Source organism: Eubalaena glacialis, chromosome 1 (genome assembly GCF_028564815.1).
Source record: "Eubalaena glacialis isolate mEubGla1 chromosome 1, mEubGla1.1.hap2.+ XY, whole genome shotgun sequence".
Taxonomy (NCBI): domain Eukaryota; kingdom Metazoa; phylum Chordata; class Mammalia; order Artiodactyla; family Balaenidae; genus Eubalaena; species Eubalaena glacialis.
Window position 1 is genome coordinate 166,956,407 of NC_083716.1, and position 23,085 is coordinate 166,979,491.

General features: G+C 40.2%; 2 protein-coding genes across 2 annotated transcripts in view; one reads left to right on the forward strand and one right to left on the reverse strand.

Annotated features, from left to right (window-relative positions):
- Positions 1-4,532, reverse strand: part of CCDC148 (coiled-coil domain containing 148) — a 265,897-nt gene extending 261,365 nt beyond the window's left edge. The window contains exon 1 of the mRNA XM_061184011.1: positions 4,383-4,532. Within this exon, the coding sequence (XP_061039994.1) occupies positions 4,383-4,407 (25 nt within the window). The 5' untranslated portion in view covers positions 4,408-4,532. The remainder of the gene's footprint in view (positions 1-4,382) is intronic.
- A 326-nt stretch (positions 4,533-4,858) lies between these two features.
- PKP4 (plakophilin 4) overlaps positions 4,859-23,085 on the forward strand; it is a 243,941-nt gene continuing 225,714 nt past the window's right edge. Inside the window, exons 1-2 of the mRNA XM_061184041.1 lie at positions 4,859-5,183; positions 5,917-6,319. The gene's annotated coding sequence lies outside the window, so the exon portion shown is untranslated. The remainder of the gene's footprint in view (positions 5,184-5,916; positions 6,320-23,085) is intronic.

Here is a 23,085-nt window from a genome sequence, read left to right on the forward strand (position 1 = left end):
ATTAAAAAGTCAAACTTCTAAAAATCAGGGTAAAATGCTGGTTATGAGGGGATGGGGGTAGGGAAATATGATTGATGTTAAAGGCTACAAACTTGCAATGAGCGGCAAATTAGCCACAGAGGTCTAATATACAGCATAATGAATATAGACAATAGTGTAATATAATTATGTAATGTGATAAATATCACTACAATGGCAATCATATTGCAATATATAAATGTATCAAAGTAACACACTGTATACCTTAAATTAACACAATGTTATATGTCAAGTATATTTAATTTTTTAAAAATATCAAGGAACAATAAAAAAATGAATTATATTCTGTCTTCATGGGGAGAATAAAAACCCAGAAAACATTAGGACCAAGGCAGCTGTTCTCTCTGGCTCACTTGGTCTCTCAATTCCAAATTTCCAGGGGAAAAATAATCTGATTGGTATTAGTATAGGTTATGGGTCAATGGTCAGCCAATGGATTGGCTACATTTGTATTGGGTCCCCACCAGGGCTGATTCCATGGCCAGATGCAAGGTCATGAGGCATGCAGGACTGCTTACTTCAAGGGCTATGCATATAGGTACTTGAAAACATGTCTATTATACTTACCAGATGTTTGATGCCTTTCTGATTTTATGAAGTTGTTAAATTTGCATGATTCTATGGTGTTCCAAAAGAGAGCAACCTGGATGCTTTAGATGGAAAAAATGTAGGCAACCCTTATTTAAACTGCTTCACAAAGCTGAGTTTCAACTGCTTTCCCCAATATACAGAATTTTATAGCCTTAGCTCTGAATATGATAACTTCAAGCCAAAGCACATGCAGCCAGTTCTTTTCACACAGGTCCCCTCCCTCATAGAGGAGTAGAGATAGGTCCTGGTAGAGATGAGATCTGAGACCTTTCTCTCTTAGGAGGTTACATGGCAGAAACCTCTACTCTGTTCTGCCATACATTACCTCACTTTTCCACACTGCAACTCTAGTCCATCTTTTTCTAATTACCTCCCAACATTACTGATTCTAATTTTTCATTGTTGGAAGTCAAATTCTTCCAGAGACTACAAGGATTCATGACTGCTGGCTTTTCTTAGTGTGGGAGGCACTTCAGTAGTCCAAGGCACTATGGAGGCTAAGGTCATGGCCATGACATGTATCTGATCCTTTAGGAGAGAAGGCTCATACACTATATAAGTATACCACGGGGTAGAGAGTTTTAAGTGCCACGATAATACACTAAATCATAAATCATCCTCTCCAGAGGGGGGCAAGATCAGGAAATTTTTAGAAAAGGCTTTACAGGTTTAATGGTTTATTTGGCTGGGCCTCTAAAGGCAGGGGAGGATTTGCATATTCAGAGAATGTGCTGGAGGTGGGATACAGCCAATTCTGCAATCCTGAGTAGAAATATTATTAAGCTCTAGCGTCCTCTCCCAGGACAAGTTTATTCCACTGCTCTCTTTCCCTCATTTGCCACCTGCCTCTGTTTTAACATTCCTTTTAAAAACAAACAACACCTCCCCCCGCCCAAGCAGTGTGTTTGTGGAGTTCTTATCTTCACTGCTCCCACCTCCTCCTAGGCATCCAAGAATGAGAAAAGAGACAGTGTTCCCGCTTCTTTCTTTTCCTTGCTGCCTCTGGAATTCTTTGTCAGAAATTCACTACTAGTCATTATGGGCTAATGTGAAAATAACAAACACTGGAAAGTTACAAAGTTTTCATAATCATGAAAGGTTCAGGTTGACTTCTTTCTGAGATAGTAATTTAAAAGTTCCTGTGGATTTCTGCTGTTTACTTTTGTTCTTGAGGATGCCCCACAGTCAGCTGAGCAGAGGCCCTGCTTCCTATCTCAATTTCCCAGCAGTTAGATCCACCAAGGTAGTGTGGCTAGCAGGTGAAATGCTTCCCCTTCACATGTAAATAATTTGCATTTCTATGGACCCTCGGGGTGGGAGACAATGGTTTCTACCCTTCACTGGAAATCTGGAATTGAGGCATTGCAATTTGCAAGTAAAGGGCACTTTTGTAGAGGAGAACTTTATTGGCAAAAAGTGTTAGGGTTTTGAGGGCAAACAGCACAATCTTCAGAAGAACATTGGGAGTGAAGAAACAGAAGCTGCAAGAAATTCCTTTCAAATTGTTTCTTGGTGAAAAGAAAAGCCTATAGATGGATATGGAGGGAGAAGGATAGTGGTGTTACCAAAGATCAAGATATTTGTAAGGTGTAGGAAAAAGATTCTGGAAGAGAGGATGTAACACATGATCTAAGAGAGCAATTATAATCAATGGAGGAAAATTCTGGGGTGGGAGGATGGCCAATGTTTAGGAGCACAAGTGGAGTGTGAGCTTGGAACGGAAGGCTGTCACCCTTCTCAGCCAGGACTGAAGGAAGTGATGAAGTGTGAAAATTGAGACTGAGATTTAGGAAAGTTAAGTTGAGAAACCTCGTGGTGGATGCCTCAGTCAAGTAGGAGGCAAGATCACTTGCAGAACTGGAAGAAGACCAAGTAGAGTGGAGGCCTGAGGAGAGCAGAAATAGGACAGATTTGGGAGAAGTGCCCTGAATAATGTCCTTGGATCAGTATCCTGGATAATCACCCTCCTGATGAGGAAAGGAATTTAGGGAATCAGTGAAGACCCAGCCAAGTCTGGATAGCATAAACTTTTAGTGGAACAAAGTGATTTCTTTATCCAGCAATGCTTGGTTGTACAGGAGCAAGTTCAAAAGAAACCTTTCACTGAAGCATGAGAATGACCAATAATAATAATAATGTTGATTGACAACATTTTAAGGGACATTTTTCATGGTGGATTTTAGTAACATTTTAATCATTACAAACATGAAATACACAATATCAAAATACTCATCAAACATGTGATCTGAGAAAAATGCAAAAAGAAAAGATTACTGGAGTAAAAAAAATCAGTTAGTTCTTGTTTTCTTCTTTCTTTGCTAGCCTAAGACAAGGAAAAAGGAAATATCAATGTTTTCCTTTCCACTCGACACATCTTCCATGATTATAAAAATAAAAAAAAAAACCAAGTCATTGGTATATTGTGAGTACATTAAATATGAGTCTTATTTATAAAAATGTGCATTTTACTTTTTCTATTCTCCTATAAACAAACACCAAAAAGAAAGCAAAAGGAAGAAATTGAAAGCATGATGAGCTAATTTCCATGATGGCAAGGCAAGAGACAGCACTCCAAGGTTTTTCCAATTCTGATTTCTTCCCAGTTCTGGAAATATTTAGGGGGAACACTCATGTTCAGCTGTTTTGTTCCACAGTCCCACCCTGCATAGGATTATCAACGATGTTCAATTTTACTACAAATTGTGAAAGATGTTTTCCTTTTCTTTTTCTTTTTGAAAGATGTTTTTCTAATCAAGGTACCAGGTTAACAATTCTTATCTATTTTTGTAATTTTCAATTATGGTAAGATAAAAACCAAAAGCAAAGCATGTTATCCAACTTAAAATTCAGGACAGTAGTTAGACATATGTAGCTTGCACACATATTAATCTGTTTCTCTCAACAAAATATTTGTAATTTCCAAAATCCTATCAGCATTTTCACACAATATGGTCCCTCCAACTTGAAGGGCAATAACATAAACACAGTCTTCTTTCTAAAGAAATTAGTATAAAAATGGCAAAATCACCAAAAAGAAGGAACATAAGAATATCAGTGATTATATCATAGGCAATATGCTTAAAAGCCTAATATGTTCATGAAGTCCTACTTTAATAGCTAGTATCTAAATATGAAACTTATTTACAAAAAAAATTGGTATTGACAAACTAGAACAAAGTGACTTTAAATGAAAGCAAAGCACTTGTAATTAAAGTTCAAGATTTTTTGTGTGATTCCATGTCTCAGTTAATTTCTTTATCAAATTTAGAGATAAACTGGAAAATACCTAGAAAACAAAATCCATCAACTGTAATCTATTTCCTTTACTCTCTTGTGAAATCATCAAAAGACATGCAGGATCAACTCTATCACCTGTGTCTTTCCCAACCCTGTAAACTCTTAGGGGAAAGACCATGTACCTGTCAAGCTAATAGTGCAGAATGCACACACAGATGGGTGTTTAATAAATATCCTTCAATGGAGAGATTAGAGGTTTTCTCTGGGAAGCGGGGAACACATTATCTCATGCATGGACTCAATGACATCCATCATACAATACGTCAGCCTGTTTCCTCATCAAAATATCATCCAAAGGAAATCATCTTTGAGTCTCCTTTAAGTCTTTAGACCCCAAAATTTGAGGCAAGATCCACCCCAGGGAAGGGGGAGTGGTTGGGAAGAACAAGTAGAATTCATGTGGATCAGTGACGTCAGGAAGAAGCAATGATTTAAAGGATGGGGTGCAAACTCACCTGGAGAAGCAGAAGCTGCACACATGTCAAAGGTCAAAGGGCAGAGCCTGAGGGACTCCCCAGTCGCAGGAAAAGTGAAACGCCCACTCCCAGGCTCTCAAGGATTCGTATAGGGGCTCAGCTGTCCCTGCCTTTGACGAGACGGACAAACCCTACCATGCACAGCTGCTGTTGCCAGGAAGGCAAAGCGAAAGCTGCCCCAATTTCAGAGCCAGCACTCGGGAATCCCCCGGTAGTTCTTTCCCCCTCCCCCTCCCGCGCCCAAAGCCAGAGATACCTTCATCCTTACTCCTCATCATTTCCAGGCCCTCTAGCTCTTAACAGCATCGGTCTCTATGGCGACCTGAAACCTCAGTTCCCATTGGTCAGTTCAATATGAGGGCCGGGCCAATGGGGAGGGCCAGCCTTTTCCTTCCGACCAATGGGATTGGCAGGGAGCAGGTCCGGAGACGGCGGCGTGCTGACGTTCCCGGGAGCCTGGGGCTGGCTGGGCAGGCGGGCTGGCGGCTGGGCGGGCGGCGGCGGCCTCTGGGCAGTAGAGGGGGCTCCGGGGCTGAGTCCGCGTCGACGCCGGCCGCGGAGGCGGCACCATGGGCAAGGGGTAGAGGAGCAAGTTGGCCACCGCCGCCGTCTGGGGTGGTGGGCGAGCCGCTTTGGGGTAGGGGGCGGGAGGGGGAGGGAGGGGCGGACAGCCGCTCGGCCGCGGCACTTTTTTAATTTTTTCGGGTGCCGCAGCGGCGACCCCTCGGCGCCGATGTTCCTGATCCCCGGAGCAACGACGGCTGCTGCCTAACCTGGAAAGTAAGTGTGCGGGCTCGCGGGAGGGCGCGGAGACTCCTGCCCACGAGACCCCCGGCCCTCGCCCCGTCGCGCCGGAGCCAAGACCTGCCTGCGAGGGGCGCGGGGCAGGGAGGGAGGGAGACGGGGACGGGCGCCTCCCTCCCGTTACTCCGTCCCCACCGCCTCGCGGCCGCCTCGGCTTTCCTGCCCCGCCTCGTGTTTCTGCCCGCACTCGCCTGCCTGCTCCCCTCCCCCCGGCAGGCGCACAAGTTTCACCCTCCATTTGCTTTTCCCGGCGATTATTCTCCCCCGGTATCCCCTACATGCCGCGCACGACCCCTCCCCACGTTGGCCTTCTTGGATCTAGGGCCCCCAGCCCCAAACTCGAGCGCCACGCCGAGCCCTCCTGGACGTCTGCCCGGAGGCTTCCCAGCTCCTGCCCGCCTGGCACGCTGCTCCGCGCCCCCAACACCCCTGGGCGCCCGCCTTCTCCAGCCCTCGGGGCTGTCCGTCCCTCTCTCCAGCCCCAACTCCCGCTTCTTGGCCCCCTCCCCTTCCTCCCACGTCCCTTCTGCCTGTACGGTCTTGTGTTTGCCCTCTGAGCCCCGCGCTCCTTGCCGGTCCTGCCCACCGCCCAGTCCAGTGCGCCCCTCTCCCCTCACCGCCTATCCTCACGCTCCACCCCTCCCGGTTCTCCAGCCCCAAGCTTCCCCGGCTGCCCTCTTGCGCTGCCGCTTCCTTCTCTCCCTGCCAGGAGTTGAAGAGGAGCTGCGGCACCGTCCCACCCGCCCCCCCTCCGGCGGAACGAGTGTCCCTGCCCGCCGCTGGGGCTGCTCGGGCCTCTCTCCTTTTCCCCCCCGGGAAGCGAGGGGGTGAGCGGCTGGGCCGAGATTTGGCTGCGTGTTGGCTGAGTGCGACAGCGAGCTCGGGCAGTAGAGGCGCCGCGGCGGCCGTGGCCGCGCGGGGCGCAGCAATAAGCAGGTGTGTGTGTCCGGGGGGAACGTGCACCGCGGGCTCCTCGGCTGGCGACAGATTGTGCAGGAATGCGAGGAATGCACCAGGGGCATAGTCCACACGACCCGCCGCGGCAGAACTAGCGCCTTCCCGGTCCAGCTCTCGCCGAGCAGCCAGAGGTCACCGGAGCATCTTCGGAGCTGGTGAGCCTCGCTCCACTCCTCTCCTCCCCTTGCTTTTCTCCATGCGGCAGAGAGGGCGGCGGAGAGGAAGCCCGGCAGGTCGGGCTTCAGCTAGCCTTTCTTCTGGGATTTTGGTGCATTGGTCTCCAGGACCGTGAATTTCGGGCCGATGGCGGTGTAGCCAAGGTTATAGATAATTGCACGAGGTTCTTGGCAAGTTTGGTTTGCAAGGTTTGAATAGTACCTGACTTTTACGAGGGTTTTTTGAAAACCTGCAGGAAAGGGTGCCGAAGGTTCTTAGAGTAAAAAGCTTGCAGCCAACGTAATTTTAGCTCCATCAAAAAATGTCTGTTAATGCTCATGGACGGGGATGTACTTCAAGAAAGAACTTGAATGCATCAGTTTGCTGTCATAAAAATTGTAATTTTTTCCTTGCATACTGGGCTGTGTTTGGACCTCTTATAATACCTAATGAATAGAAACAGAGAAGCAGTGTTTGGTCAGCGATGGGACAGATAGGACTGTCTGGCACAGTTCAGTTCAGGGCGTGTCAGTTACCATTGGAAGTAACATGGGTACTACAAGATCGTGTATATTTCAAGATGTAATTTATTAGTTGAGGTCACAGTTCTTTCTTTTTTTGTTCCCAAGTTTGACCGAAAAATAAAAATACAGCTCTGCAACTTTTAAAGAATGGTAATTATGTGTAAAATCCAAAATGATTAGTATACAGTTTCGATCAAATTTTATTTTCCTTAATGCAGAAAAGCAAATTTTTGACAGAAGTTCCTTTTCTAGAATTGGGCTTAGATTCTCTTATTTTAAAAGGTAAAGTAGAAGACTGCTTCTCTTTTTGAATGTAGTGTATTACTGTAGAAAGTGTCCTCATTTCTGGTACCTGTGAAACAGTTATGGAAAATGGTAACATGAAAATAAGAACAGTTGATGTCCAAAATAAGTGTTTCTGGATTTGGAAAAGCATGCTATGTGTGCTTTTATTTGACACAATTTTCTTTGGAGGTTGAATTTACTATAAGCCTCTCCACACTTGGCTATTTTGTATCAGATTCAGGAAAATAATAAGTTGATTGTCCAGCTGTCTTCTAACACTACTGTGTAGGGATCAAGGGCATTGAAAAGTATAAGATGAGAGCCTTTTATTTAGTTAAGGACCCAATGGAAAGGAAAAATAGAAAAGAAAAAAACTTTGTGCTGGGTAAGGTTGTGTCTTTTGGCTGCTACATTGTTTTTCAGGTATGTTCGTAATTAGTGGACCTTCTAATTTAGAGATTTAGCTCTAAATTAGAGTTAGTAACACCGTGTAGGATATTGGGAAGTGTTTGGAGATGCCAACAGGAAACTTATGTAACACAGTCCTCACAGTAGAGTTTAACACGTGCATATTTGATTTGATGTGAAGATTAGAAAGTAAAAGCACATTGAGTTTCTCTGCCACATTAGAAATCGAAATAGCCCGTTCAGGTATATATATAGAGAGAGAGTGTGTGTGTGTGTGTGTGTGTGTGTGTGTGTGTGTGATTGGCTGTACAAATAGTTTTACATGCTTCAAGTAAAGGTAGGCTTTCAGTTAGAAATATATTCTATTTGTTATAGATATTTGAAGGGAGGAAGTTTTGAAACTGGTGATCATTCACAGTAAAATGACATAAACTGTTTCGATCAGAGTGCGTTCCCTCCCCAGCCCCACTATTGCATAAGAGAAGGTAGCTGCATTTCGTGTCTTATGTATGATGTAGAAGATTCTAACTTGGGGGACGAAACGTCCAGTTATCTGAATTCTTACCTGTACTGTTTTCGGAGGGAGATAGAGGAGCCACGGTGGTGATGGAAAGCATGAGAGAAGGTAAGCAGAAAGTAGGAGCAGCTGGCGTTCATCCAGGGGGAAAAAAAAGGGCTGTTGCTGCATTTACAAGCTGAATAAACCAAATCTAATTATGTGAGTAGTTCTGACACAATTTGAATTTGAGGAAACTACTACCAAACTGAGTTCAATAAAAACTTTAGCAATTGTATGACCTTGAGTATCTGGATTGTCTATATTAAGTAAGAATTGCAATTTTCTTTGTTTTCTATACAAATTGGGAAAGTAAATTTAATTTAAAACTTTAAAATTTATTTAATTTTTAAAATCCAATTATTGCCAGTTTTCAAACTGAGTTATTTCCTTGCTGTTGACCAGGGGTTGATTTAAATAGAGAATTTTCATACCCTGGATGATGCCGATCATTTAAGTCCAGTGCCTCACCTTACTACTTTGAAATATTAAGGTATTTTGAGAATGCTACATAAGCTAATTTTTTTTTTTCTGTTCCAGTCAAGAGGTATGCCCATAATTTGGTTCATTTTAAAATGGACATTATTCCTTTGTTTTTAACTGGAAGATGAAGTAGAGGTTATTCTAGGGTTCTTCTAGGGCTTAATCATTCATGGAATTGTATGTCACTTTGGGAAGTTGCCTTCACACCTTCAGTGTACTGGGAGATAATTACTTTCTCAATGTGTTAAATGGTTTTGTAGTGCTTTTCCTGCACTGAAGGGGGAAGAAGAATCTAATTCATAACACCAATAGACTGGATATGTTAGGAATATTAAGTAACTATTTCATGCCCAAAATGTAACTACAAATAGCTGCAAACAGAGAGAGACAGAGACAGACAAAGTAAAACTGGATGTAAGGCTTTGTATACTTCCAGTTAGTGATGATAACAGTTAGCAAGTCAGTTTGATGCCCAGCAGTGAAAAATAACAGACTTCTTCTAGGGTAAGGGCATCAGGCCCTAAGTCACAAACAGCAATAATTCACATGCTTACTGGTTTCAGTTGAGAAGTTGTACAGCATTCAAAAGTTGCTCCCACTGTCACTTCAATAATTCAGTGGAATTATCTTCATCTTTTGGAGGCTATGTTACCATAACTAAATTGGGGATATTACATAATGGTGCTCTTCAATTAAACTTAGAATGCTATAGATATTCCATTTGTCATTGGTCTGAGGGTTTTTTTTTTAATTATAATTTAGATTTACTTGATAAATTTATTTATTAAAATAAATTTGATATACCAATATATTTGATATACCAATAAATGTTGGCTACATTGCTGATCATTTCATTATTCATAGTCTTGATAATATTATAGTTTATTATGACTCATATATAGTGATTTATTGCAGGTGATAAAATGTCATTAGAGATTGCACTGTACATTTTTAATACTATAAAGTACGTAAATTAAAATATGGAAGTGTCTGAATTATTTTAAGTCATATCATTGTGAAGCATTTTTCATGAACTGAATAATGCCTGATGATTGGTTAGATGCCAATCCCTGTAGGCTGATATACAATATAGCCCTCACGAAGTCCAGAACTCACAAATAAAGGATGGGGAGGGAGAGGGTCAGGGGAACCAGTAACCCTTTTCTCATCAACAGCCAAGGCATGTTTAACTTCTATAGTGATTGTCTTATTCAGTATGAATTTATTGAGTTACAAACATCCAAGGGTGTTTATTCTGCTCTTCCCTAATCTGGATCCCTGTGTCGTCCCTGCCCGCTCCAACACACACGTACCACCACCACTACCAATGCATCTGTCTGCTTGGAGAGGTAGAAAAAGCCCCCTTTCAGGGACCACTTACATAGAATATAGAAGTTGGTTTCTAGTGTTCCAGGTTGAATTTAGAGCAGATGTGGGTTTTTGTCATAAAAATGATTATATTTTTATGAAAGTTATGTAAAATGTGAGGTTGAAGAGGGGCTATCAGAGTACCATGCAGGCTTTGGGGGCCTGGCCTGGAACTTGGAATATAATTTTTCATGGACACCCACAGCCCATTTACAAATAGACTTTTAAAACAGTGGGTAGGTGATATCTGAAATTCTGGTCCACTGTAAGCTCTCTCTTCAACTGCAAACATGAGAAGGAGGTGAAAAGCACCCTAAGCCAGAAATTAGGAGATCTGCCATTAAACCTTATGACCTCCACAAACCATTTCATATTTGGGTTACAGCTTCCTACTTTTAGAAGTGCAGGGTTTGGATTGCATTGATCTAAGATGTATTTCAACTCAAGGTTCCCAAAGTTCTCAGGGTTTTTTTGGTTTTTGTTTTAAGAAAAAAGGTTTCATAAGCATTGCTATATATAATCATTCCTATTTTCCCTTCTACCCCAAATCATAACAACAGGAAGTTGGGGTTCTCTTTTGAGACTTTTGAATCTCCTTCATGTTCATCTTAAATAGCTTTTTTTTCTTTAACAGTATAATTTTGGGAAGTGAGGGGAAGGGAATAAACCATATAATGTTTTTAAGGTCTCTGTCTATCCCCACCCCAGTTCAAGGTGAACCAAGGTACTTTAGGCCACGGAAAGTCTTTGGGATTTTACCTTCACACAGAGCGAAGCCCATGAGAAGTGTCATTATAAGGCAGTGAGGTGTTGTAGTTAGCAGCCAGAGTGTCATGGTTCAATTCTGCCTCTTCTGTTTGCTAGGTATGTAACTTGGTAAATTATCTAGTCTCTCTGGATCTCATTTTGCTCATCTGTAAAACAGAATGACAAAACTATCCACCTCATATTGTTGTTGTGAGGACTAAATGAGTTAATACATGTAAAGCACTTACAACAGGGCCTGGCTTAGGGCCAGCTCTTAATACATTTAAGTCGTTTTTATTCTTACATTGTGGTACTTAATGATGCTTTCTGTAGCATCTACTATATGCCAGGCAAATTACTGGCTTGTTTTCTGTGATCTTAGTCAATATGATTATGAATCTAAATAGGATCTTGTGGGGAAGAAATAAACTACTGAAGAAAAATTATTATGAGCTTGATAGTTTGCAAGAGATTGCTTTTAATGAAGAGAATCCAGCAAAATAAATCAACTAAGGGCCTTTTTAAAATAGGGAAGTTAGACCTTGTTCGGCAGGCAGTACTTAGAGGCATGTAAACATCACTAACGTGTAGGAGGTTGGGTAAACACATCTTAATAAACTTACGTTTAAAAGGTAAAGACTGATAGTATTATACACTTACAAAATGTAAAACATACCTTTTAAATGTGTATGCAACTATTGCATTTGTAATTCTAAGTGGTAGTCACTTTATAAAATGTCTTTGCTAGTCAACATGTGAAGAAAGTGTTAGTGTTAACCAATTATGGACTAAAATGCATGTTGTAAATAAACTCTTTAAGCTGCCTTTTCTCTCTGAAATTCACACTTGAAATTGTTAGGAAACTACCAAAGCAAGAAAAACTAGAAGAAAAGTTTGGATAATACTTGATGTAAACCAGGAGACAGTGGTTTAATAGATATAGTCTCTAGTCCTAGACCTGGCCATATTACGAAGCTGGTGTGTGTGCCATGAGCAAGTCATTTAACTCCTCTGGGCTCTGGTTTTCTCATCTTATGAAATGAAGGTGTTGGACCAGATGCTCTCTAGAGTCCTTGTAGTACTTATATTTCACTTCTCTTAGCACAGCCAGCCTTCTCATTCTGTTGTATTTTTTCCTCAGCAAGAATGTACTGTCTTCTCAAGAATTTATTACAATTTACCCTCTGGGGTAAGGGGAGAAAATTGAAGTTATACATATGAAACGCTCAGCTTCTAAAAATATAAATGTTGCAACCAGACAAACATTTGTCTCCATAATGGCTGAGTTAGTGGCTATCTTCTTGGACTCATTTGTTAACAAACCAGTCTGCTGTGCACATTTGAGGCTTAAGCCCTTGTTGAGGCTAAATTTTCCAGAAGTTGGATAGAAATGGAAGGGAAGTTAATTTAGGTGGTGGTTAGATGGGACTGGTCTTGTTAAAATGAGAAAGGTCCACTTACCATTTGCTTTGGTTCGATTTCCCCTAAAAGGTTTGATTTGTTCTCAAAGAAATTAAGCAACTGAGACAGAGTTGTTCCTCTGGAAAAACTGTTGCTTTTCCATAAACAGAACTCATTGATCTATATCTCATTATAGAATATAGGTCGTTTCATTTAACTCTGGTTTTTTAGTGCATGGCCAACCAACCAGTGTTCAGAAATTGCAGCGTATTTCAACAGGATGATATTTTACTTAGATTTGTGCTCTTGTGTCTGTTTTTTTGTTTTTAAGCAATTAAAAAATCCAGCAAAGAGATTTTCTCCTAGATCCTGCTCTCCCGCACAAAGGGGGAAAAATTCCTATAGAACTTACATATGTATACCTCCATATACAGTAATTTAAAAATATTGAGATTGACTGTTTCCCTTTGCTAATACAATAAGTACATTATTTTCAAAAAGGAGAATCAATTATACTACTAATATATGCAATATTGATTGAATTCTCAGTATGATCAAAATAAACACTTGAACAGGCTCTTAAGTTTCTATACCTTCAGGAGAATTGTAAACACTCAAAGTGGAAACCAGTAATAACCACGTTGCAGTGAGGTTCATCATATTGTCTGACACCTGCAACCTGGATTGAATGGGGAACAAGGACTAATCTAGTTAGAATAACTTCTTAGTCCTAAGTACCACCAGGGGTCCAAGTGAGGGGACTGAACACAATTAGCACTTCAGATATTTGCTGGAGTCCTACTGTGTGTGAAGAATTGTGTTCTGTTTTATATACCTCTTATTTAAAAAGATACATGATTCATTTTGGTTCCATTTAGTCATCATTCATTTGTCCCCTGCTCTGTATGAGACTCAGTGCTAGGCCTCATGGCCAAAAGATGAGTTTCCCTAGGAGTTTTATAGTCTATGTTGAATTCAGTATTCAGAATCTCCATCTTTGAGGAAGCTGTGATTAATTTTACCATTTAGTTGGTAAAGATAATACACATGAACTGGAAAAAATTGTTCTAGAAAACTTTGGTATATAAATAAACATGCAAAATTGTTCTGTAAGTATTAAGGATGAGCTGTAAAATGACTTTGTATTCACTAGGTTTTAGCTAAAACTACTTTTTAGGTGTGTTATGTGATACGTTACCAGAATCTAGATAGACAGCTACGTTAACCACTGTCAGCGACTTTCTTTGGAAAAAGCCTGCATTTGAAAAAGTGCTCCCTACCAGTAATAAGGTAGTGATTTCAGAAAAGGCTTTAATCATGAACTTGATTATTTGGTTTATATTTCTTGAAGTACTTTACCTCATAGCCTATGTAAAATAATTGATCACAATGAAAACGCATTACTTATGAAGAACCATAATTTATGCCTTAAGACCTGCCATTTTAAGTAAGTTCTTTTTTTCGTTTTCATATAGCACTAATTTGGTTTATTGTGTTTTGTGCTTTTCTTTATTCTTTATACAATTTATATGCCTTATAAGTCCAAACTTATTATCTATTATTGAAAATACTCCCTTTTGTTATTATTGAAAGTACTCCCTTTTGTTGTTATGAATAAACAGAAGAATGTTTTGAAAATCTCTTGAGACATCTGCTAGAATAAATGGTCTCATTGAATCTTACCTTGAACCTCAGACTGATGCACTGATGGGAATTTTCCACTTATTGTCAATTTGTCAATGACTGAATAAGCAGCAAAGTCAGTTTTTAAAAAGCACTGAAAGAGGAGTCAGAAAACCCAATTGGACTTTCACAAGAACTGCTGTTATTTTGAGACCTGCAATAAGCAACTCAGCTGTTAAATGTCTAACTCAGACTGTCCACACATGAAAAATACGTGTCAGTCCGAAATCTTTGGACAATATATTGGCAGGTGTCAGTCTTCCAGAATATTGTTTCTGAGTTACTTGATCAGAACTTTGAATGCAATTTTCCATAGAAACAACATAAATCCATAAATCCATCATCCTAAGATGTAACTGGAGTATATCAATTCCAAGTTCCTATGGTCCTTCTACTTCCCTGAGCTACTTGAGAGCAGGGACTTTGTCTTTTTGCATGACTTAATCTTGACCTCCAGTCTTTCTGGATACCTTAATTGAATGAATGGGTTTTTAATTCCGATCTTGGCATACCTTCATCTTCTACTCTAGGATAAACCTCTCCCTGCCTAATACCATCCCTCTTTCCTTTTGTAAACTACTTTTGTAAACTACTTTTGTAAACCGTTTGGTCTTAGACGCTCAAAACTATTTATTGTACATGTTTCAATGGAAAAACTGCATTCTGCCTTACTTAAACAATTACCTTTGTAATACAGTTTGGTAGATAAATATGTCAAATTCCTTGCTGAAAACATTAATTAGAAAACCTTAAACAGACTGATTCATATTCATTATTGCCTGGATTATAACTATGGTGAGATGAGTTTACATAGCACGCTCTTTCTCAGAGTATTAATATGTAGCTATGAAGCACCAAGACAAGCTTGGTCTGGTTTTGGCCATATAATATTGAGCAAACTTTCTGTGTCCTTGCCTTTTGTGAATTAGTAATATCTTTGTTATATTCAGCTGATGAATTGAGGTAAAAAGTAGATGCATTTTTAAGCACATGAAGTCTTTCAAAGGAAAAAGTTACTAAAATAACACAAGCATAATTAGCACTATAAAATTACATAAACATTAATAGTCATAAAACAGGAAATTTCACAGCTTGTTTTTGATGTAGTGGGTGCAGCAAACCTTTGTTTGGTTTTAACAGTGTAGTTAGAAAAACTCTTAAACATTTTGGTGGTTCCTCCCCCAACCTCAAGTAATCACTGTGATAAAATTTGAGTAAATTATAATTTTAAAAAATTAAACTTTTAATTGTGAGATGATGATGAACTCACAGTTCATAACTCACAGAACATGCAGTTATAAGAAATAATACACACGTCCTGTGTACCCATTACCCATTTTCCCCCAACGGTGACAGCTTGTGGAACTATAGAACAGTATCGCAGTCTGGATATTGACATCGATGCCATCAAGATACAGAACATTTCCATCACTCCAAGGGTCCTCGTGTGGCCCTTTTGCAGTCACTTCCACTTCTCTTCCATCCTCACCCCCTCCTTAATCTCTAGCAACCACTAATTGTCCTCTTTCTATACATTATAGAAATATAATTTACTTATATAATTTCATCATTTCAAGAATGTTACATGAATGAAATCATACAGTATGTAACTTGAGAGTTTTTTGTATCTGTCTCCTCAGCATAATTTTTTAGAAATTCATGCAAGTTGTTACACGTATCAATGTTCTCTACTGTTTTATTGCTGTGTAGTACTCTGTAATAAGAATGTACCACAGCTTGTTTAACCATTCACACTTTGAGGGACATCTGAATTTATTTTCAATTTACAGAGCTACTAGACATATCTGTATACAGGTTTTTATGTTACAAGTTTATATTTCTCTGAGGGAAATAAATGTCCAGGAATGCAATTACTGGATTAAATTATAATTTTTAAAGCTTCCTTTCTATAATTATACACTGAATTACATGTGACCTTGGTAATTTAAAAGTTAGATTTATAGTTTTGGTAAATTACAAAAACGTTGTCTGTGAAACCGAGTCTTTTATCTTTTATTACCAAGTATTTTACAAATACTGCCTCCTATTAGTTTACCTTATTTTTAGCAGAATCTCATCATTGATTTTATTTTGTTTCATTTTTTTATTGATGTATAGGTGATGGACAGTGTTATATAAGTTACAGGTGTACAATATAGTGATTCACAATTTTTAAAGATTATACTCCATTTACAGGTATTAAAAAATATTGGCTACATTCCCGTGTTGTACAATACATCTTTGTAGCTTATTTTATACCGAATAGTTTGTATCTCTTAATCCCCTACCCCTATATTGCCCCTCCCACATTCCCTCTCCCTGTTGGATACAGAGAACTAGTTTGTTCTCTACATCTGTGAGTCTGCTTCTTTTTTGTTATATTCACTAGTTCGTTGCATTTTTTTAGATTCCATATATTAGTGATATCATTGTCTTTCTCTGACTTATTTCACTTAGCATAATGCCCTCTAAGTTCATCCATGTTGGTGCAAATGGCAAAATTTTATTCTTTTTTATGGCTGAGTAGTATTCCACTGTATATATATACCACATCTTTTTTTTTTTAATTTTTTTTTGTTTATTTTTGGCTGTGTTGGGTCTTTTTTGCTGCGCACGGGCTCTCTCTAGTTGCAGCGAGCGGGGGCTACTCTTTGTTGCAGTGCGCAGGCTTCTCATTGCAGTGGCTTCTCTTGTTGTGGAGCACGGGCTCTAGGCGCACGGGCTTCAGTAGTTGTGGCTCGCAGGCTCAGTAATTGTGGCTCACGGGCTCTAGAGCGCAGGCTCAGTAGTTGCGGCGCACGGGCTTAGTTGCTCCACGGCATGTGGGATCTTCCCGGGCCAGGGCTCGAGCCAGTGTCCCCCGCATTGGCAGGCGGATTCCCAACCACTGCGCCACCAGGGAAGCCCCCCACATCTTCTTTATCCATTTATTTACTGATGGGCACTTAGGTTGCTTCCATATCTTGGCAATTGTAAATAATGCTATGAACATTAGTCTCATCATTGATTTTAAATGGAATTCATGAAGTTACTTTGTAGCTTGACTTCAGGGTTTGTTTGTTTGTTTCTGTTATATTTTGTTTTGTTTTAGACAGGAGGTATATTTAATTTCCAATAACAATTCTGTATTTTAAAATGTAATCGTTAATGTTAGTTTTTTCAGAACTTCACCTATGTATGATGTAAACAATTGTAGTAATATTCTTTTAAAACAAAAGTTTATTGTGTACCATGCTAACAGGCGAACTAGGGATTTAAAATGAAGACAGTATCCTTGTATGTGATTGGAATCAATCCAGTTGTCAGGTGGAAGCCAACAAGCATACCTGGAACTTTTAAAGGCAAGGAGTCTGCTTTCTTTCCTAGAAGAGAAGATGTTTTCTAAAGCACAGTTTTTTCATCCCTCCCCCCCCCGCCAAGTTTTCCCCTTGCTTTTTGCATGATTATTGCGTACAATTTCTGCCAGAGAAAAATGTTGAAATTGTGTCTGGTCTAAGTAAAATTATTGCAATTGATAATTTGATTTGTTTTTATACCCTTTCTACCTTGAATGTCTAATATGTTTCTTTTCATGGTTAAAATGCCATCAGATCATTTAATTAGTTTTATATCTTGTTCTGTATTGTTTAAATTTAGTCTAAGATTTTTATCAATGTTTATTAACGTTCACAGTCTTCTGAAATCATAGCTGAGGAAGACAAGTGATGACTACAATTAGTCCTAAAACATAGCTTATACAGTAACATTCTTCTTCAACGCTGTGCTTTTAAGGATTTGATCCTTTCTCTATATTTGAATGATACAACCTCAGCACCTTTTAATTTCGTAGAAGTATGATCTTCCCAACAAATTGTAGATTTCCCAAAGGCTTTCTGTAGGTAGCTAGTATGCCCTTCTCTGCCTGGTGAGCCCATGGTTTTTTCCCTTCAAGGTCTAACTTAATGACCCCTCCTTGATGAAGCCTCCTTTGCCCTTCTCTGCAGATTTAAACCTTCCCACCTGTGCTTCTTAGCACTTTGCATGTAACTCTGCTACAAATATGTGTCACACAGTGTTCAAGTTATTGCTCTGTCTGTGTTCCTGGCTGTATTGTGAGCACTGTCCAGGTTAGAACTGTGTCACAGCCGTCATTGTAACCCTCACCTAGCAATGTGCCTGACATACATATTAAGCACCAGATGCCTGCTTTGGGTAAATGAATAATGAAATACTTTGTTTATAACCTTAGTCATCCCTCTCCACTCTAACCTTTAGTGAGTCCCCATTTTTCACCCTGCAGTATCGTTTTAGACTCCAGCCTGCCTACCAATAAAGGCCCTTCACAATCAAACCTTAATTACTCTCCTTCCTGAACCTTCTGCATCAGCAAAACCAGTTTCTACTCACTGTTGCCTGACTCCCTGCGCTGTTTCAGTCCTCACAGTCCTCCAAGACCTAGTTGAAATCCTTCGTCGTGTGTTTGACCTCAGACCACTGGCTGATGGTCATCTCTCCTTCTCCAAATGTCTCTTTTCTCTGGCTTTTAATGATAAATTCCCCATGGTGGTTTTTCTGTTGTTGTGTTGGACTATTAACATCTACTGATTAACTTTTCTCTTGTCTCTTTCCTCCAAGTTGATTGTAGCTCTCGAGGCAGGGCCCTTGTCTTGTATGTTTGCTATCTACCAAGTGACACATTTCAAGTAGAGCTCATTCAGGAAGTAGAGGCTGTGCCTGCTGGTGATGTTGGTGGGTAGGGCCAACCTCTAAGGAATGCTGAGAGGTATACGAAAGATAGTCTCTCGTGTCCTTCTTTCATTAATAGTTATTTGCGAAGCACCTAGTATGTGCCAGTTTTTGGTATATGCCATTTAGATGTTTTGGAGACCTCAGTTGTCAAATAAGCTACATCAAAATGAAGTTTTGATGGTTTGTTCTTAAAGACCCCTTTGCCAAATAAGCTATATTAAGTGGGGTTTTGCTTCTCTAAGTTGTTGTCTCTTATTTTTATATAGTACTGTCCCATGTTGAAAAGAGTGAACACTGCGACTGAGAAAACAAAGAAAATTTTATCTCTTGAACTTTTTTTTTTTTAACAGTGAAAAGTTATATGTTTTTGAAGCTACAGAGTTGTGATGTCCAATCTGGTAGCTACTGACCACATGGACTATTTAAATTTTTAAATGAAAAATTCAGTTTCTTGTCCTCACTAGCCACATTTTAAATGCTGAATAGCCACATAGGACAAGTGGCTATAGTAATAGGCAGATACAAAACATTTTTGTCATTGCAGAAAATTCTGTTGCAGCTGGTATAGAGAGTAGCTGGGACCAATTATAAATAAAATAACAAAACTGTAAATGTTTTTTGGTTAACAAAGCAATATGATATAGCTTTACAGTTTCCAAAACATTTCTATTAATATCTATTTAATCCTTCTAATAACTGTAAAAATAGGTGGTATACTATACTGCCTTCATTTCACTAGCAAGGAAATTATAAGAGAGTCACAGTAATAAAAAAAGTATCAAAATAAACTGTAAGTTCAGTTTGTGGTTCAGTTCTTCATACTGAAATAAGATAGTTGTTATTTAGTAGTTAGTTAATATTTGGTTAATGTATTATGGAAAGCATTTGATGTACAAGAATGTGTGATCTTATTTTTTTCATCACTTAAAATCTCATCAAGGGGACTTCCCTGGTGGCGCTGTGGTTAAGAATCTGCCTGCCAATGCATGGGACGTGGGTTCGAGCCCTGGTCCGGGACGATCCCACATGCCGCGGACCAACTAAGCCCGTGCGCCACAACTACTGAGCCTGCGCTCTAGAGCCCGTGAGCCACAACTACTGAAGCCTGCATGCCACAACTACTGAAGCCCGTGCGCCTAGAGCCTGTGCTCCAAAACAAGAGAAGCCACCGCAATGAGAAGCCCGCGCACCGCAACGAAGAGTAGCCCCCGCTCGCCGCAACTAGAGAAAGCCCGCGCACAGCGACAAAGACCCAATGCAGCCAAAAATAAATAAATTAAATAAATAAAATTTAAAAAAAAAGAAAGGACCATGCTCACAAGTATATTAAAAAAAAATCTCATCAAGTTAAAAAAAACTTGGGCTTATCTTTTGAAATTTTCAGTAGAATTCGGAGAATTCTAGTCAAGAACCATTTATTATAGAGGCCCAGTGCTCGGTATGGGAAGGGGTACGGAAATGATTTGGGAAAGGCCTAGTCCCTACATTCAGGACATTCACTCTTAGAAGTGATGTTACAGTAGCAGGTGAGCTTCAGAGATGCCAGAAATGTCCTTACTGACTGCAGAGAGGCTCGATTGTCTTCATCTGTGTGGCACCTTCAAGTCTGCCAGAGTCGTTTCCTCTCCTGCGTTCCGCCCGCAGGCTGAGACACGTCAGGGCAGCAAAGGTATAAAACAGAGTGCTTGTCCTCAAGAAGCTTATGTTAAAACTTGTCCATGATTCTGGGGGTAAGAGAAAGAAAATGGTTGTTCTGAACATCTTTGATTTGTAGTTTTGCTTCGAAAATTAAATTTAAAAACTGCCTGGAACACATAGAAGTGTAGGTATGCAAAGTAAGTTAAACAACGTACGAAATGGAATTAATTTAGTATGCAGAGTAAGTATCACCTTGCTTCATAATTGAAGGAAAGCCAAAGCAGAGCCCTCTCCCTTCCCTTATTTTTTCTTTTAATGCCGATCTAAGACACAGAAATTTCATCTGATTTTTAAATTTCCATAAAGTAGCTTCAGAGCAGAAAAAAAGAAAAGAAAAATCCTGACGTACAATTTCAGTTACCTTAAATAAATATATCTTGACATTTCATGTTTTTAATATTTAAGATATAACAAATCTATGCTGTATCCTATGGTCTCATTTTTTACTGCTTTTAAGAAGCTTAGGTGATTGACCCTCCTGATAGGGAAAGTATAGGCTGTAACTTGTGTGCAGGCCCTTTCTTTGTGACTCAGTTTGCTTGTAAAGACATTAAAACTGATAGAGTTGGTCTGAAGATAATTTTTCATTCACTTTTATTGGATTCATTTTAATTTTCAGTTCTGCGCTGAGCTTCTTAAAAGCTTTTTGGAGGAGAGAAAGAGCTGGGGAAGAATACATTTTTACTCTATATCTTTTAGAAACCATGTGATAAGATTTATTTAAGTTTGGGCTAGCTGTAGAATGAGACTGAATAATTTAAGCATGTTTAATTTTTCAATCATCAAAAATGTTTAAATGCCTCTGTTAAGTTTAATGTGGTATCTGAAATGGAATTACTTTTCAATGACTAGCGCTTCGTTTCTTTGAAATAATGCTTAGTTCAATAAATGGCAGTTAATAGAAGAAGGAAATTGTCCTGATTTTGTAACTATGAATAAGATTGGAGAAATAGTAAAACAGGCGTTCATTGATACTTAGCTGGAAGCTACTGCTTATGGCAGACCCACTAGGAGAAGAGATGAATCTTACTTCCAGTATGTCTTCTCTCATATGTGTGATGAGCTTCTGTTACTGCAGTGATTTGCACAGTTTGAAATAAAGCACAGTTTTTTGTGTCAGCACTTGAAGGCTTTTTTTCCTTTTTGACAACGAGCAAAACGTTAGACATTTCATTGTGAATAGCTCTCGTGATCCAGAAAATTCGAGCAGACAGTTTAATTGTTCTTGACTGTAAAAATTAAATCTGATACTAAATTTAATCCAGAATCTATTCATGTAGGCTTTTCCCCCTTATTTCAAACAGAAGTTAAACTTGCATGTCTAAGCAACTACATTGATGTAACATTCAGAAGAAAATTCATGCCAAGTGATTTATAACCCATCCTCCTTACCCCCTGATCATTATTAATCCTATTCTTTGACTTTCCTGGCCCCATCCGTAATCAGGCTCACGTCTTCATCTTTAAAACATTTCTTCCACCAAAGCCCCCTTTTGGGCCATGGTTTTCTCTCCTTCCCCTCCAAATCCCTGAGAGATTCCTCTACCCTGGGTGGCTCCATAGTGCTTGTTGAGAAGAGGCTTAGGTTGGTGGCCTGGCTGAAGGAGGGACCAGGGTCTGGAAGCTGTGTTTATAACAAGCATGCTGTTTTTGAGTTAAACTGTTCATAGAATAGGATGACTACGCTATACTGACAAATTCCCAGCTACAGTGGGCTTTCACCAGTGTCCTAAGGAACACAGGGTTTTTTGCCCTTCCCTCAGCAGTTTAAGGCCCTTTTTTCTCTAGCAGAGATGGGAGAGAAGGATCCAGGTGGTATTTCGTGCCTCTCCCAAGGCAGTTGCTGTTATCCTCCCCAGGCCTGCACCTAGTGGGAGGCGGTCTCTGGACTCTGGCCAGGCTTTTATGTTGGCACCTGGGGAGGTCCACGTAGAAGAACCTGAGTGTGGGTTCACCTCCTGTCTGTGGTCCTGCAGAGTTCTATATTCTCTTGCTTGCCCACATTTAGCCTTTACCAGTTTACTAGCTCATTTCTTCTTGCCAGCATTCAGCAGCATTGCCCCAGGTAAGCAGGTCCATCTCCTTGGAGGTGCCTCTCTTTCCTTAATTTCAGGTTAGTTGGTTATACTGAGGTTTCAGCTCTCTGAGTTGAAGAAAATTGTGAGTTGGCAGACTGTGTGGTGTTTTTGTGGCTGTCATCAGGGTGAAATCTCTGCTGTTTCTTTGTTCTCCTGGAGGAAATGTTATATACGTTTACAGCCCCTTTGAAGAAGCTAATCTTTCCACTTCCAGTGTCAAGAACCCCTGGCCCCAGTTTTTAAATCTTTTTATTAGAGCTTTTTTATTTTTCAATAACCTGTCTATGTGCTGTCTCGCCACTAGATTGTGGACTAACAGTCATAAAACTGTGCCTGGCACAGAGTGGGCGCTCAGTAAGTGTAGACATTGTAGTTTGCATTTTAATCTAAATAAGGGCACTTTTCTTCTTATACTTAATGGTGGCAGCATATTCTGTCTGTGCCCTGCCCGCATGCCATGGCACTCACCATCAAGTCATTGTCTTCTGACCTGACAGCTTCCTACTACAAGCCCCTGGGACTTCTAGCCTGAAGGCTCTGCTCCCAATGCTGGGTCAGGTCAGAAATGCCAGGAGGTTATCATCCCTAGGAGTAGCCCCCAACCATCAACTAACAGGAGCTGGACCAGTAGCCCAGCTTCTTGGCCCCTTAGTTGAGACATCCCTGAGGCCTGTCCTCTGCAGGCTCCTGAGGTCCCGAGCAGACGGGAGATCCATTTGCTCAGAGCAGTGACCTGCTCACTAATGTACCCCGTAGTCACTTTCTTCCGTACCTTACTTGTCCACCTCCCAAGTCAATTACTTGCA